The 17,751-nt window shown below is 39.8% G+C and overlaps 1 protein-coding gene and 1 non-coding gene across 8 annotated transcripts in view; one reads left to right on the forward strand and one right to left on the reverse strand.

Annotated features, from left to right (window-relative positions):
* Window positions 1-17,751, reverse strand: part of PSME3IP1 (proteasome activator subunit 3 interacting protein 1) — a 45,931-nt gene that overhangs the window by 24,361 nt on the left and 3,819 nt on the right. For 5 of the 7 annotated variants that reach the window (XM_067019253.1, XM_067019251.1, XM_059043909.2 and 2 more), the window contains 4 exons: window positions 9,378-9,515; window positions 8,780-8,878; window positions 8,240-8,362; window positions 3,242-3,374 (listed from right to left, as the gene is read on the reverse strand). In XM_067019253.1, coding sequence (XP_066875354.1) covers window positions 3,242-3,374; window positions 8,240-8,362; window positions 8,780-8,878; window positions 9,378-9,504 — 482 coding nt within the window. In that variant the 5' untranslated portion in view covers window positions 9,505-9,515. Of the gene's footprint in view, window positions 1-3,241; window positions 3,375-8,239; window positions 8,363-8,779; window positions 8,879-9,377; window positions 9,516-10,441; window positions 10,465-17,751 lie in introns of those variants that run through there. The other 2 variants (XM_067019252.1, XM_067019255.1) reach the window with 2 other exon arrangements.
* TRNAG-CCC (transfer RNA glycine (anticodon CCC)) lies at window positions 3,576-3,648 on the forward strand. Its single transcript has one exon. It is a non-coding gene; the product is annotated as a tRNA-Gly (tRNA).

Genomic DNA, 17,751 nt, shown 5'->3' on the forward strand with positions numbered 1-17,751 from the left:
TATGCCATGGATAGAGAAAGACTCAGATCCATAAAGATCCGTTCTCTCCATAAATTTATCAAGCAATTTAATAACATTCCAATAAAAATCCCAATAGGGATTATTAAAGAATTTAAACTAAAACTAAAATTTATATGGAAGAATGAAGTGGCCAAGAATAGATAAGACATCCCTGAGAAGAATGTAAGGGGACTTGCTCTACCAGATATCAAGATCTGTACAAAGCTACAGTAATTACACAGAGTGATACTGGTCCAACAGATCCTAGGAACAGAAAAAAGAACCCACAGACAAACCCGTATAGGTATGGAAACTTGTTATAAGACAGAGGTAACACTGAAGATCACTGAGGAAAGGCAGAAGTATTAGTAAATTGCTAGAAAATTGGCTTTTCATTTGAAGAAAAAATTGCAGTGTGATCCCTACCTCATACCCTTCACAAACATCAATTCCAGAGAGATTAAAGTCTAACATATGAAAGACAAAAATTCTAAAACTTTTACAAGAAAAAGTATATTACAACCTCAAGGTAGAAAGAATTTCTTGAACAAAATATGAAAGGCTCTAACCATAAAAAGAAAATACTGATGGATATGACCACCTTAAAATGGACCACCTTCAAATGGTACAAACTTCCAGTTATAAAATAAATAAGTACCGAGGATATAATGTACACATCATGGCGACTATAGTTAATGATGTTATATTGTATATTTGAAAGTTGCTAAGAGAACAGATCTTAGAAGTTCTCATCACAAGAAAAAAATGTGTAACTATGTGTGGTGATGGATGTCAACCAGACTTACTATGGGGATCATTTCACTATATATATATATGTATATATATCTCACATTATTATCAAATCATTATGTTGTACACTTGAAATTAATGTGTTATATGTCAATTATATCTCAATTTTCAAAAACTGACCACCTTAAAATTAAATATATTTGACCACTTTAAAGTAAAAAGAAAAGCTATAAACTGGAGAAAAAAAATATCAGGACTATGTTTAAAAACAAACAAACTAAACCTATGAATCAATAAGAATACAAATAACCCAGTAGAAAAATGGCAATATAAATGAACAGACCTTCCACACAACAGGACACATGAATGGCAAATCAACAATATGATATGTCAACTACATTTGTTAATAGGGGAATGCAAATTAACACCATAAGGAGATATTATTTTATAAATCACTTTATTGCTGTATTTGTGCTGTCCAGTAGGGCAGCAACAAGCCACATGTAGCTATTTAGCACTTAAAATGTGACTAGTGTGGGGTTTCCCTGGTGGCGCAGTTGTTGAGAGTCTGCCTGCCAATGCAGGGGACACGGGTTCGAGCCCTGGTCTGGGAAGATCCTACATGCCGCGGAGCAACTAGACCCGTGAGCTACAACTACTGAGCCTGTGCGTCTGGAGCCTGTGCTCAACAAGAGAGGTCGCGATAGTGAGAGGCCCGCGCACCGCGATGAAGAGTGGCCCCGAAGAGTGACCCCTGCTTGCCACAACTAGAGAAAGCCCTCGCACAGAAACGAAGACCCAACACAGCAAAAATAAATAAATAAATAAACTCCTACCCCCAACATCTTCTTTAAAAAAAGAAAGGCAAAAGAATGGTAAACTAGATATAGGAAAGTGGCGTGGGGATGGCAAGGCACAGAGACAGAATGGGGAGGAGCACAGAGGCAGACTCATATTGTTGATAATGCTCTAGGTCTTAAGTTGGGTGATGGGTTCAGCAGGGCTTGTTTTATTACTATGCTTCATAACATACATCAGGCATCAGACTTTCACCAAGCATTGGAATTATCCATGGAACTTTAAAAATTAGACTTCCAGACCTCACTCCAAACTTACTGAGCCAGACAGAATTAGTGTGAGGCGATCTACAGTATTAACAAACTCCCAGGTGACTCTAATAAACCCAAGGCTGGGTAGATTAGGAACTCCTGCCCCAGGAGACTAATTTATCACCTTGCTACACAAAACAAAGGATGATCTAATAAAGGTTGATCTAAGGACTAGGAAAGCTACTCACAACACACATTCTGCTAGAAGCAAGACACTGCTGAGAAGTAACTAACTGACCACCTAGAAAGCCCTTTCTTGGTATAGCCCAGTATAACTGACCCAAATCCAAATCCTCAAAGACACTAGGCCAGCAAGAAAGCTTATATGAAAACTTGAAAGGAATAATTCATGGCTGGGGTAACTGGCCCTTTTCAGGGTACTGATATTCCTTCCCTTGGCTGCTATACCATGACAACATTTTTACATGTAAGCAACGTTCCTAGCAATGTTCCTGGGAACATCATCAGACAGAAGGTGTGCCAAACCACAAAACTGCATCAGCACACTTTCTTCAAAACATGTGGCTGGTCGCCAATATACCATATTGATTTTCCTAATAGTCTGCACTTAAGCTTAACATCCTTTTGCCTGTGGTAGGGTTAGTCAAATTGAAATGACCAGATTTAATCACTTTGGTGCCATTTCAAGACTTGAAAAGAGAGGAACAAACAAGGCAGTGCTGCTAACCCACAACAAACAAGCAGAGGCCCAGACAGGTGTGTAACCCTGTCACAGCTGCTATGTTCTTACAGATCATAGTGCCCTTGCCCCAGCTCTTCTCCCTTCCTGAGATGTTCTGCTCTCCCCGTCTGCCTGTCAAAGCCCTAGTCGTCTTACCTAATCAATCTCTTCTTTCTAATGCCTTAACTTCCCCAACATGAGCACATATATCCACCTCCAGGCAGAGTTATTCCTCCTCCTTGATCTCATTACACCCTATATAAATCCTTCCATAGAACTTGCTACCTTGTTTGCCTAGAAACAGATGCTCAAGTACTGAACTCCACCTCTCCTGCTACTTTGTGACCTTGGACAAAGGTTCTCAACCTCTGAGATTCTGTCTCTTCATCTGATAATAACAACCTGTACTTCACAGACTTGTTGAGAGGAATAAAAGAAATCATGCATATAAAGTACTTAACACAATGTGTGGCACATGGCAGGCATCCAATGAAGAGTAGCTATTATGTTGAATGAACAGAGAGACAAGGGTCAAAGGCTATAGAAAACACCAAATCTGGTAGGGGAGAGAGAGTTAAGACCACCAAAGGAACTTCACCAAGACCTATGCTTAGGTAACCTTTTGTTCTGGCTACCATTAATCTGGCATTTTAAAGCACACAGTCAGAAGGAGATTAAAGTTGTGTGAATTCAGGCTGACCTCTTATGCTTCACAGCTCCTGCCAACAGCTTTGCCTGGGAGAACTTGGTCTTGGTTTCTGTGGGCTTCACAGCCACTTTCTTCTCCACTTCCTTCTTGTTTTCTTGAGAAATTCCAACCTTGCTGAGATTACTGTGAGTTACAGGTTAAGGGTCAAACTAAGCAAAAAGAAGAGCTACAGCAGGACAATGATAAATCAAGAGATGGAAGGCAGGTATAACCCGTGAGGACTTGAGCTCTGCCATGGAATGTTCAACCTACTTATTTTTAAAATGCCCTCCCCTCCTTATTCTGCCAGTCAAATCCAGCTGATTTAAAAAGAAATGAAGGGACTTCCCTGGTGGTCCAGTGGTTAAGACTCTGCACTCCCAATGCAGGGGGCCTGGGTTCGATCCCTGGTCAGGGAACTAGATCCTGCATGCTGCAACTAAGACCCAGCACAGCCAAAAAATAAATATATTTTTAAGTAAATAAATAAATAGGAGGAAAACAGCAAATCAAGCCCAAAATAATACAGAGAAGCAAACTTTTTCCCTTTGATTCTCAATGAAAATCTGAGTACGGCCAGAAAACCTATTACCAGACATGGCCAATATCATGCTTGCTGGAGAAAACAAAGATCTTGAAGAATGCAACAGAAAAAATGTAGCTTCCCTGAAAACATAAAAATATTTGCTTTTTCTCCCAAGGGTAAAATCAAATTTTGTGGAGTGTCCTATGACTACCAGTGGCATTCAATTTTAGACATCATGAAAACTAACTCCTACTCTGCTTGTGCAAGACAACATCAGAATCACCTTAAGGCTCATTAAAAGACAGAGTCCCTCCCCTGTCCCAAACCTACTGAATAAGGACCTCCAGAGGCCCAGGAACCTGTTTTAAACACTCTCAAGGTGATTTAATGAGAAACCTCTGTGTATATGCAACACAACACTGGTTGTTTTAAAAGCATAAAACAACCAGTTCACTCGTAACATACTTTTTTCATGCTTGATGTCAATCTCTGGCCCTCAAGCCTTGCCAGTTTCTTTTGTTCTCTCCACCAACCCCCTCCCCTCCTTCCCTTTCATGCTCTCCCACAACATATCAATCAACAGATAAGCACTGAAACATGTATTGGAATATCTTACTTAAGATGCAGTAATGCCTTGCTGGAACAATAGTGACATCTAGTGCCCAAGATATCTAAGAAGTATGTATTATCAGCCCAAAGGGGCGGGGATAGGGGTATATGGTCTAAGCTATTCCTGTATCTTTGAATAATGGAGAAATTGGGTACCAGAAATTACAAAATTCTAATTCTGATCACTCTTCAGACACTAACTCGATTCTTATGGGTACCAGTTATCTTAAACATTTGTAATATTCAATACGGATTATGCATAATGCTCAGTACTATTTTGAGTTTCAACAATTTAATGTTTTTAAGGTCATCATGGAAACGGATATGTTAATACTAAATGTTCATTTTTTTAGAATAAAAATGAAGGAAACAGAAATTTCATCTTTCTAGTACAGAATAACAAAAACAATGAGCATGCTGTGATTTTTACCTACAACTCCATCACTAAAGGATAGAAACTCTCAAAGAAAATTCTTAATATTAAATATTGAAAAATAAAACAAAAATGGAAAAAATATAACAAAACCACACATTTATAATAACAAGACAAAGACAGAAACCAACACTTAACTTTCTATTCTTTTGAAGTGAACAAAAGCCCTCAACCTCTTTTTTGGTGGGCAGGAAGGGAAGTGGTAGTTATATTTTTGATCCACATCCAAAGCATAAGCCCTTTTTTCCCCTAAGTCCCGCTCCCCCTAAAATGCTTTAAATATACAAACACATCTCAAAAACCTTATGGAATGCATTAGATGAGCATTTTTTTAAAAATCACATTGTTTTGGGCTTCCCTGGTGGCACAGTGGTTGAGAATCTGCCTGCCAATGCAGGGGTCACAGGTTCGAGCCCTAGTCTGGGAGGATCCCACATGCCGCAGCGCCACTAGGCCCGTGAGCCACAACTACTGAGCCTGTGCGTCTGGAGATTGTGCTCCACAACAAGAGAAGCCACAACAGTGAGAGGCCTGTGCACCGTGATGAAGAGTGGCCCCCACTCGCCGCAACTAGAGAAAAGCCCACGCACAGAAACGAAGACCCAACACAGCCCTAAATAAATAAATAAATAAATTTTTTTTTTAAAAAAAAGATCATTGTTTTAAAACATACATAATATTAATAAATACTGCTCTAACCTGAAAGAAACAAGAGTTCTGTTGTTTATACTGGCACAAACCATAGCTTATTTGTATTCACAAGTATCACATTACAAAATGTATCATTTTATAGCAACCAAGCAAAGCCAAGAACCAGCTCCTGATTTAGAGCTTCAATAAACAAATGTCTAATCCTTCAATTCCTATTTCAACACGACTCTGGCTACATGCATGCTTGGGATTAGCACATCAGTGGGTTGGAAGGCTTGTTTTGCTTCAGTTTTTCTTGACAGTCAGAACGTTCCAAGTTTCCAATAAAAACTAATACCCTGGGCTTCCCTGGTGGCTCAGTGGTTAAGAATCCACCTGACAATGCAGGGGACATGGGTTCGAGCCCTGGTCCGGGAAGACCCCACATGCCGCGAAGCAACTAAGCCCATGCACCACAACTACTGAGCCTGCGCACCTAGAGCCCATGCTCCGCAACAAGAGACACCACTGCAATGAGAAGCCCCCACTCTCTGCAACTAGAGAAAGCCCACGCACAGCAACGAAGACCCAACGCAGCCAAAGATAAATATAAACAAAATAAATAAATATAAATATATATATATATAAAGCTAATACCCCTGAAGCCTCTTCAATATTGTGCTGCAATGTTACCAGGACAGAAAAGTATCTTTTGCCTCATGGCTGCCCTGTTCATTCTTCCCTTTGAATTGAAAACCGAAAGGCCTCTCACACTCATACCACACCAACAATACTCTCCAAAATGCTACTTTGGGAAACACTATCTTATTTGCTTGCCTACCAAATTAAGCACATGAAACAAGACATAATTCAAATGAGTGTAATTAATATATTTTTCTTTAGAGGAAAAAGCCAGGTGCCTGAAACAATGCAATACATATATCTGCCCATCTCAGATATATCAGTGCATAATATTATCCTGGGGTCGCCACGGAACAGAGTTCGGAAGGGAAGCTTCAGAAAAATCAAGCTCAATCCTACAGTTGGGATGGAGGTGTGACTTTCCATCAATTCCTATCTTAGTGTTATACCAGAATTCCACTAGAAAAACTGGGACTTGAAGCCAGGTCTTTCGCTACCAGTTCAGAGCAGGTCTTGCGGCACAGTGCTGCCACCTTATCTTGATCACCGTCAGTCACCTTGTCTTAAACCAAATCCCTGGGAGTCTGTCCACATTTTTTCCTACATAACTCTTTAATGGAACCTACTGCACACCCTCTGCAAAAAATACTAACTAGCACATACACACAGTCATATCATCAATCTTAGAGGTAAAGCCTGTTCAGTCACACTAGTGAGGTTATTCAACATACAAGCATGAAATACTCAAATTAGCTTCCTCACAGAAGGAAAAAGCTAAGGTGGCCCTTTTAACCTCTCCTATGAGTCATTCATTAATATATACACATATATACTGAGAACTTACTATATGCCAAGCACTGGAGAAATCAGTGGTGATCAAGTCCTTGTTCTTATGGAGCTTACTTTATATTCCAGCAATAAAGAAGCACACAAACCAGTAAGCATATAAATTAAGATTTTCAGGTAGTGACAGAGACCATTAAAAAAATGACATTATAGTCAATGGTGGGGGTGCGTACAATTTTAGATGGGGTGCTCTATGAGGAACAGAGCTGAGACCCAAGTGACATGAAATGCCAGCCTTGTAAACTCTGAGGGCAGAGCATTCCAGGCTGAGGAAATAGCAAATGCCTCACACAGCTCAGTATGAGAGGAACATAAAGAAGGCCAGTAGGCTGGAGTATAGTAAACAGGAGAAAGAGTAGTTCAAGATACAACAGGGTGGTGGGCTGGCCAAAATCATGCAGAGCCTTGTAGGACCTGGTAAGGAATGCAGACTTAAGACTAAATGCAACAGGAAGTCACTAGTGTTTCAAACAGGAAAGTGATATGATCCCATGTATGTTTTCAAAAGTTCCCCAGACTATTGTCTAGAGAATGGATAGTGGGGGAGGAGAGCAGAAGCAGAGACAATTAGATGGTCACAGTAGTCCAGAGAAGGTCTACGACGACTGCAGTGGCAGCAGAGGAAGCAAGAACTGCAAAATTTGGAGTACATTTTGGAGGTAGGTTTTGGCCCAGGCACCTGGGAGTATAGGAGTACCATTACTGAGATTGGGAAGACCAGAAAAAGAAGAGATTGGGAGTGGCGGGAGGAGGTGGTGTGATGAGGGTCGGGGTAACGAGGCAAGGAATCGAGAATTTTGATTCAGCCACGTTACATTTGGGATGTCTATTAAGACATTCAAGTGGATGCCAAAAAGGCAATAGTGAACCAAAACAAAGTTCTCTTGGATGCTTTCTCTACACAACTATGGGGACAAACCAGGCTGTATCTGTAGGGAAGGTATTACTAAGGACACAGGAGGGCTGCTAAACATTTCCTTTTAAAGCATAGAAGCCAGTTTCTCCCCTGGATGAGGTTCACTGCATCGCCCACCTGTTTCAGAGTCTAATTCCACAAGGCAGGGATACCCTGGTACTGACTATTAGGATTTAGGCCTTTAGTTAATCCTAAAGGATCTGGACTTTTGATTGCAACAGATTCCTGCACGCAACATAACTCTACATATCACTGCCAGTTATTCAGAGTCATAGGAACATCAGTGTTGAAAGGGAACTAGAGATCACCAGGCAGAAGACCCTCAATTCTACTTATGAAGAAACTATAATGCATAGATGTTGATGAGAAACTGACACCTTATACATTCCTCACAAACTACAAAGGATATTCTGTATTCCTTCAGTTCTTTCAGTTCTTCTTCTCTTCGCTGCTTTTCTATTAGTTCCTGCTGCCGAGAAACCTCATCAAGGAAGTTGGTCTCATCTTCATCTAAGCCTCTTACCATGTTTTCTGAGGAAATAGTTAAACAAGGAACACTTAACAGGCTAAAAGAAAAATATAGTCAAATAAGAATTTTCCTTGTCCTATATTTTAATAAATAGCAGATACTTCAGGGGATTAGAAGAAAGAATTTGTAAACACCAAAGCTTTTGGATAGATAACACGACATAAAATCAAGGCATCTCTCCCATTACTAGATATTATCATAAAATTAAAATGGGTATCTTGAGTTCTAAACAAAAATGTTCAATGTGGTCTAGATGGTAGAAAGTTGTCTCTTTTCCACCAAATGAGCATCTAAAGACAATTTTATCTGAAGATAATCAAAACAATTTCATGGCTGGTTAGTAAAAGTGTTGCACAGGGCAAAAGTGCACCAAAAAGGCCCTGCAGAGTCCCTTGGACACTGTGTTTTCTGAAGCTTACTGAATTTGAACTGTTCTTCATACTCCTGCTGCTTCCTATCTTTCTGTTCCTGTAGCCTTTCATATAGAGACCGAGGGTCATAAACCTCCTCTGGGCATTCTGAAAGAAAGGGAGGGGGGGGGAATACATACTTTAGAATCCTTTCATATTATTTTGGAATCACAAAGGATTTTAAAGATAAAGTCAAGTCTCTGCATGATCTGAGGGCAAAGATAACACAAAAATAGTACAAAGTACACAGCTTCCCTTTGGACCTCAGAGAGGGGCCAGCAGTTCTCAAAGCCAACTATCAATGTTAATAGGGCCCATGGCCTGAGACAGTTAACTGGATGAGGGGTCCACCCAAACCCTGCATGGTAGCAGCATTCTCAGCTGTTCAGATCCTGGATCCACCTGAATAGATGGAATAGACTAGCGGAATCTCCTGGAAGACAGTGTGGCAGAGTGGAAAGGGCAAAGATGTGAGGACCCTGGTTCTGCTCCCAGCTATGGAGGCCTTACATAGGTCCCTTGAGCCTCAGTTTCTCTACTCTAAAGCGAAGACATTAATACCCACTTTGCAGGGTTGTAAGGATTAAAGGTCTACAAGCCTCTATACCTTCTGGATCTTCAGGTTTTCGAACTTTCTCCCATTCTTCTTGCCTCCTTTTGCGCCGTTCATCTAATTCTGCCTCAGACACAAACCTCTTTTTGATAACAAGGTTACCATCATTCCCTCCATCCATAATGGATCAGTCTAAAACAAACAAACAAACAAACCATTTCAAGTGAGAACTGCAATTAAAATTCTAAAGAGAAACAAGAAGATTGAGCTCTGTCTCTCCCAGCAATAGACTACCTCAAAACTCCTTTCAACATTGAATTGAGAAATCCTCAAGCAGTTTAATGTACAGGTCATTGATGAAAGCACATGATTACATTTTCCTAACGTATCAAGTAGTTTTATCAACATCTATGTTATCTACAAACTCAAGCGAGAGGACCTGGAATAATTCTCATGATATGCCACAGTAAATCTTACATTCCAGATTTTTCTCTGTCCCTCTAATATACACATATTGGCCTCCTGGACACCCTGACATTGTTCCTTCTCGAAATTCCTGTTTCAGGGATATTACACCACCTTGATCCACTTGTTTTTATTTCCAAGTAGATTCCAAAAGGAGAAACTCAGATGTTCAAGGAGCCTTAGAGGTGAGACTAGTCCATTCAGCAGGGAAGTGATATGCCTGGAGGCACACAGACCACAAGTGGAGAAAGTAAGACTAGAAGAACCCAGATCTCCCCACTTCAGGTTCCATGTCCTCTGTACTCTACTAAAATGACTCCTCTTTCATCTCTTCCTAACCTTCCTCCCTGTAAACTCCAAATCTGCCCCACTTAAGATTCTATCCTCCATCCTTCTTTTTTCTCATTCCCACAATGACCTCAACCACTTTATGCACTTTAGGCCCAGAGAAGTTAGGTCACTTATCTAAGGTGATAAAGGTGGTGAATGGTGGAGCTGAGAATCAAATCCAGGCCTGAGAGCAAAAATTCATACTCTTACCCACTTCACCATATCCCTTCCCAGAAACCAGGGATACTCCTTGAGAAGAAGGACATGTCAATTTCAGCTTTCTTCCTATATCAAATTCCAGTGCTGACATATGGTCACCTTACCTTTGATAAAGGAGGGAAGAACATACAGTGGAGAAAAGACAGCCTCTTCAATAAGTGGTGCTGGGAAAACTGGACAGGTACATGTACAAGTATGAAATTAGAACACTCTCTAACACCATACACAAAAATAAACTCAAAATGGGTTAAAAATCTACATGTAAGGCCAGACACTATCAAACTCTTAGAGGAAAACATAGGCACAACACTCTATGACATAAATCACAGCAAGATCCTTTTTGACCCACCTCCTAGAGAAATGGAAATAAAAACAAAAATAAACAAATGGGACTTAATGAAACTTAAAAGCTTTTGCACAGCAAAGGATACCATAAACAAGACCAAAAGACAACCCTCAGAATAGGAGAAAATATTTGCAAATGAAGCAACTGACAAAGGATTAATATCCAAAATTTATAAGCAACTCATGCAGCTCAATAACAAAAAAAGGGTGTGGAGAAAAGGGAACACTTTTGCACTGCTGGTGGGAATGTAAATTGATACAGCCACTATGGAGAACAGTATGGAGGTTCCTTAAAAAACTACAAATAGAACTACCATACAACCCTGCAATCCCACTACTGGGCATATACCCTGAGAAAACCATAATTCAAAAAGAGTCATGTACCAAAATGTTCATTGCAGCTCTATTTACAATAGCCAGGACATGGAAGCAACCTAAGTGTCCATCAACAGATGAATGGATAAAGAAGATGTGGCACATATATACAATGGAATACTACTCAGCCATAAAAAGAAATGAAACTGAGTTATTTGTAATGAGGTGGATAGACCTGGAATCTGTCATACAGAGTGAAGTAAGTCAGAAGGAGAAAAACAAATACCATATGCTAACACATATATATGCAATCTAAGAAAAAATGTCATGAAGAGACTAGGGGTAGGATGGGAATAAAACACAGACCTACTAGAGCATGGACTTGAGGATATGGGGAGGGGGAAGGGTAAGCTGTGATGAAGTGAGAGAGTGGCATGGACATATATACACTACCAAATGTAAAACAGATAGCTAGTGGGAAGCAGCCGCATAGCACAGGGAGATCAGCTCGGTGCTTTGTGACCACCTAGAGGGGTGGGATAGGGAAGTTGGGTGGGAGGGAGGGAGACGCAAGAGGGAAGAGATATGGGGACATATGTATAACTGATGCACTTTGTTGTAAAGCAGAAACTAACACACCATTGTAAAGCAATTATACTCCAATAAAGATGTTAAAAAAAAATTCCAGTGCTGAGAATGTTCATGAAACATTTTTCTCTAGTAAAGACAAAAATGGAAACTGAGAAAATAAATCCAAACATGCAGAACAAAAGAATAGTCTCCGCCTAAATCCTACTGTTGAAGTTTAGTTCAAGGAAACAACAATGAGAAAATTTTTAAATTTACTAGAAAGAAAGCCAAATCAATTGACAGAAGCTGTTGCTCCCACCTAAAGCCCACAACCTGGACACTTTTGATTTAGCATTACTTGATGTCTCCAGCCAGAGGACTAATACAGAAACAGAACTGTTCTGTCTCTGTGACCATGCCAAAAATTCCTCAAGTTCTGCATAATGACCTCTTATGGAACAAGAGCCAACATTTTCTTAAATCTCTCTGGCAGAGAAAACATCAACTATGTAGAATTCTAATGGATGGGAGAGACATATTGGGCCCTCAATGTCCCCTTTCTTAGCTGTAGCTCTCCTTTCTCACCCTAAATTGGCTGTCCTCTCACTCTTATTTCCTGGTAAATAATTCAGAGTGCAACGGGTCCTTATAGTCCACCTCAAACAATTCTCCATCTGGCAACAGAACCCACCATCCATACCCAGGAGATTTTCATCCAACCCATACTTTAAAACTGTACTCCCTTCCAGGCAGCTGACTCTCTGAGCAGATCTGACTGGCAGGATAGTTCTTCCTTAAACTGAACTGAAATCTGTCTCCCTATAAATTCCACACACAGGTTCAATGCACTGGGACTACACAAAAGGAGCCATATCGCTTTTTCAACATGACAATGCTGCAGTTGTTTGAAGACAACTCCCATTTTCCTCCTAATTTGTCGCTTTTCTAGGTCAAACATTTCTAGTTCCTCTAATCTTATAAAATAGAGAAAGAAGTGTTTCAAAGCAGTGAACTTAACAAATTGCATATGATTTAAACCTGGGAAATAAATTTTAGCATATGGTAATGCAACTGGTATGCCATTAAATGCATCTCTTCACTCCCGTTACACTTAAAAAATGAAAATATTAATACTGAAAGAACTCTTCCACAAGGCCAAAATAAAAACCTAGAATCTTACATGCTTCAATCTAAATAAGAATTCAGAGACTCTTAAGATTATTCTTATAATGTAAAATTAAGGAAGTAAAACCATTTATTTAATTTTCATAGCCTGTTGAGTTTTTGGAAAAAGAAGAACCTACCTTCATTTAACTTTAACAAAGATCCCTGAAACTCAAGGGACAGAGCCTCTAGGATACATGTAAGTAAACAAGGGTTTGAATTTGAAACAGAAACTCTAGAAAAACAAGAATCTTCCCAACATTTATCACTTACTTTTGGGAAAAGACAAATTTATGGGATTCCAAGACATTCTTACTCTCCTTTTCATCAATCTTTTTCTCAAAAGTGTTAGAATTCGGGACTTCCCTGGCGGCGCAGTGGTTAAGAATCTGCCTGCCAAGGCAGGGGACACGGGTCTGATCCCTGGTCCAGGAAGATCCCACATGCCGTGGAGCAACTAAGTCCATGTGCCACAACTACTGAGTCCAAATGCCACAACTATTGAAGCCCGCACGCCTAGAGCCTCTTGTGCCCTGCAACAAGAGAAGCCACCACAATGAGAAGCCCAAGCACCCCAACGAAGAGTAGCCCCCGCTCACCACAACTAGAGAAAGCCCGCACGCAGCAACAAAGACCCAACGCAGCCAATAAATAAATAAATAGTTTTTTTTTAAAGAGTGTTAGAATCCAGCTTCTACCCAAAGAGTTTAGCCTATGCTATTTCCCCATCTTTCACAAATAAGGACAAAATCAAGGATCACCAATGGCTAATGAAAATGAAAACAAGGCAGAAACACATTAAAAAAAGGAAATTTAAAGACAATGGATTTAGAATTTGACAGAGAAACTCTACTTCTCTCAAAGGGTTGATTTCCTGAGAAAACACTCACATAGTAAAAACTAATGAACACTTGTAAAAAATCTGTTCTTTACTTTAATTTATTTTAAAAATAAATATATTTATTTATTTAGTAGTTTGTGGGCTCCAGAGCACAGGTTCAATAGGTGTGGCATACAGGCTTAGTTGCTCCGTGGCATGTGGGATCCTCCCAGACCAGGGCTCGAATCCGTGTCCCCTGCATTGGCAGGCAGGTTCTTAACCACTGCACCACCAGGGAAGTCCAAAACTCTCTTCTTTAAAGCTAATATAATCCTGACATTCCCTCATTCCCAAAATAAAACTAGATGGCCACACCTAATTATAACAAATTTCTGTGAGTTTAAAAGGGCCAAGACTAAACCATAGACTGTTTTATCCATCTCTTTCTTCAATTTGCACATCTTCTGTAGGTTCTCATTCCCTGGCACTTCAACTACTGTTGTTCCCTTCTTGCCTTCAATGCCACCAGTGGCTCTCTGACTAATTAATTTTTATATTAGGAGAGGTTAAAGTACAGAAAATTTTCATGAACAAGTGGTCATACTCCTGAGTATTCTGGAAAATACTCAGAATATTTCTTCTCCAGAAATATTCAGGTCTTTTCAGGATTCAAAACTTCACTGTCAATAAATATTGCCAAGAAGTCAGCTTAACTTCAGACACCTTTCACTACAACCTAATCTAATTCAACCAATATATAACAAATACCTTCTGTTGCAGTCTCCTTACAAGAGGTAATGATACAGGTAATGATGAAGACTATAGACCCTGAGATCAAGAGACCTCGGTTATGCCAATTATAAGTTGTATGATCCTGGACAAGTCACTTAACTCCTCTGAGCCTTAGTTTCCCAATCCACAGATTGCACTCACCAATGGGGATTAAAATAGTACTGCACAACATAAAGCTTTTGTGAGGATAACAAGAGAATTCACGTAAAGCACTTAGCACAGTGTTTGACACCTGCTTAAAAATGCTTTGAAAGGTTTGCCTTTACTACAAAGTGCTATGCTAAGCTCTAGTTATGGGAGTGAGAGAAATACTGTCTGTACTCAAGGAGTGCAGGAGAAATAAATCAGTGACATAAACAACCATGATATGTGAAGTGGGAAAGGGATCACAAAAGAGATTAGGAAAAACGTACATGTATACATATTTGGTAATTCTATATTTCCCCTTTACTGTGGTTCTCTCTTTTACTGTTTTATTATTAATTCAATTTAAATAAACTCAACATTGTGCTGAATACTGAACTGTGTCCAGTACTGTGCCAAATTCTATGGGGAGATAAAGAAAATAAACTTTAAGAGTTAGTACTCTTGCACTAGTTAATACCAGATAATAGTGTATGTAATGAATTACCAAAGTGAACAGTACAGGTAAGAGGCAGTAATGAAAGGCACAAATATGGATCAATCAAGTTTCCCAGGCTGAAAACCTGGGCATATATCTAGACTCCTTTTTCCCTTACATGCCAACAGTCTCCAAATTCTCTTATTTCTACCTCATAATGATCTCTTTCTAATTCATCCTCTCCTTCAAGAGTCCTTTCCTTTCTAATCTCTTCTTTTCAGGGCCTCATCTTGCATAAACTACTCCAAGAGCATTCCATTAGTCTCCCTGTTTCTCCTCTGGCCCCCATTCCAGCTATTTATTACTCTACTATAGCACTTACCCATTGTGTTTTATCATTTATGACTATTCCAACAGCTCTTTTTATTCACAGTGCTTATTAGCACAGTGTCTGCCATACGTTAAATATAAAGACATACTTATTGAATAAACCAACCATGGAGAGAATTTGAAGAATTTCAGCAGGGAGGAATGCTCTCACATGAATATTCTTAGTTACTGTCCAATGTAAATTATAGAAAATGGTAGTTATTAAACAAATATTCACCAAAGCGTCTTTGTCCCATAGGGAATTCTACTCAAACACTATACAACTTGTGCAATAGGAAACACAAGACCAAAGATTACATCACATTACTATATTAGATAACTGACGTCTTCTTCAAGAATAACTCTTGTGGGACTTCCCTGGTGGTGCACTGGTTAAGAATCTACCTGCCGGGACTTCCCTGGTGGTCCAGTGGGTAGGACTCCACGCTCCCAGTGCAGGGGGCCCAGGTTCGTTCCCTGGTCAGGGAACTAGATCCCACATGCTGCAACTAAGATCTGCATGCTGCAACTAAGAAGTCTGCATGTCACAACTAAAGATCCTGCACAGCCTAAATAAATATTTTAAAAAAGAAAAAAAAAAAAAAAAAAAAGAATCCACCTGCCGATGCAGGGGACACGGGTTCAAGCCCCGGTCTGGGAAGATCCCACATGCCACAGAGCAACTAAGCCCATACACCACAACTACTGAGCCTGCATTCTAGAGCCCGCGTGCCACAACTTCTGAAGCCCACATGCATAAGAGCCTGTGCTCCGCCAACAAGAGAAGCCACCGCAATGAGAAGCCCGCACACCACAACGAAGAGTAGCCCCCGCTGGCTGCAACTACAGAAAGCCCGTGCACAGCGATGAACACCCAACACAACCAAAAATAAATAAATAATTTATTTTACTAAAAAATCTCTTGCTACTTTCCTGTAATTTCAACTGACTAAAAAAATGCTCTCACACTAGGCAATAAATATTTCCCACACAAAGCATTTTTCTCTGAAGAGTCCAACATTCACTGACTGTTTATTCTGCATTAGAAAGGTGATGAGTATCCACAACTTACCTTCTTCTGGAAGTAGACAGAGAAACCAGAAGTTAAAGTGTCTATTTCAAATTCCTACAGCCTATCTAAATTTTCACAAGCCTCTTATTTTCCTCTTTTGTTTGCCAGAATAATTTAAAACAAAACACAAACAAACGAAAGCCCAAGGGTCTGGGGATTTATTATAAAATTCATTTAGGGATGAAGAGGATTTACATTGAGAATGCTTATTTTGTCCTTACTGTGTTTAATTTTAGAAAAAATAAATGCTGCCAACTTTCCTTTACTCACATAGCTTTTTTGCATGGTGACTCAAGTTTAATTATCAAATTAAATATTACATTATTTTTTAAAGGATTATTTAAGTTCTTCAAATAGGGAATTCATGGAAAACCAAAACCATGCCAAAATCACTCTGTCCCAACTTAAAAGTTTCAAACTGATGCAAAGAGTTTTCAAATTTGCTTGACAGCCAAAGAAACAAAGTTCTTATCTTTCAAGCTGAAGTAAATGTTAAACACTGAACTACTGTATTTGTACTGGAGGCTGTAGTATTTAATTTCCAGGTTGGTGGGACAGAATGGACTCATACATACCATGCTATACAAGTTTTAAAAAACAAAACTTACATTGCTGCTCCCAAAATAATTGCCATTGCTGACCTGAAAATTATTCCATTTAGCTTGTGCCATGATACAAATTAATGAGATCTGGTTTCCTATGGAACTGAATTTTGTGATGGCAGACTACGTAAGTGTTTACATCACTAGCCACCATACCCTCCTAATTTCTAACATTAGATACACCGTACGTGTAAAAATACACCAGGGAAGATCAGATCTCTGTGTTACAGTGTTCTAAGGCTTCCCTTTGGGGAGCAAAAACAATAGGCCAATCCACTTTCTTTCTGTCAGTAAATATACTTAAGTACTGCTCTTCCAACATTTTTACGCTGATGTTCAGGTCACATGGGATTTCAAAATGCAGGACAGCAACTAAGAGGAATTTGCCATCTGCCAAACTCAAAAATATTCCAAATAAAGACTGCTTTCTGCCCAGAAGGCACTTCTACCAAGCTACAGCAGTTTAGATCAAGCCAACTTTCCCTGTATTATAAAACTTCAGGGACTTTCCTGGTGGCGCAGTGGTTAAGAATCTGCCTGCCAAGGCAGGGGACACGGGTTCTACCCCTGGTCTGGGAAGATCCCACATGCCACGGAGCAACTAAGCCCATGCGCCACAACTACTGAAGCCCGCGTGCCTAGAGCCCATGCTCTGCAACCAGAGAAGCCACAGCAATGAGAAGCCCACGCACCGCAACCAAGAGTAGCCCCCACTCACGCCAACTAGAGAAAGCCCACGGGCAGCAACGAAGACCCAACGCAGCCATAAATAAATAAATAAATAAATAAATAAAACTTTGGAG

Source organism: Kogia breviceps, chromosome 18, assembly GCF_026419965.1.
Source record: "Kogia breviceps isolate mKogBre1 chromosome 18, mKogBre1 haplotype 1, whole genome shotgun sequence".
NCBI lineage: Eukaryota > Metazoa > Chordata > Mammalia > Artiodactyla > Physeteridae > Kogia > Kogia breviceps.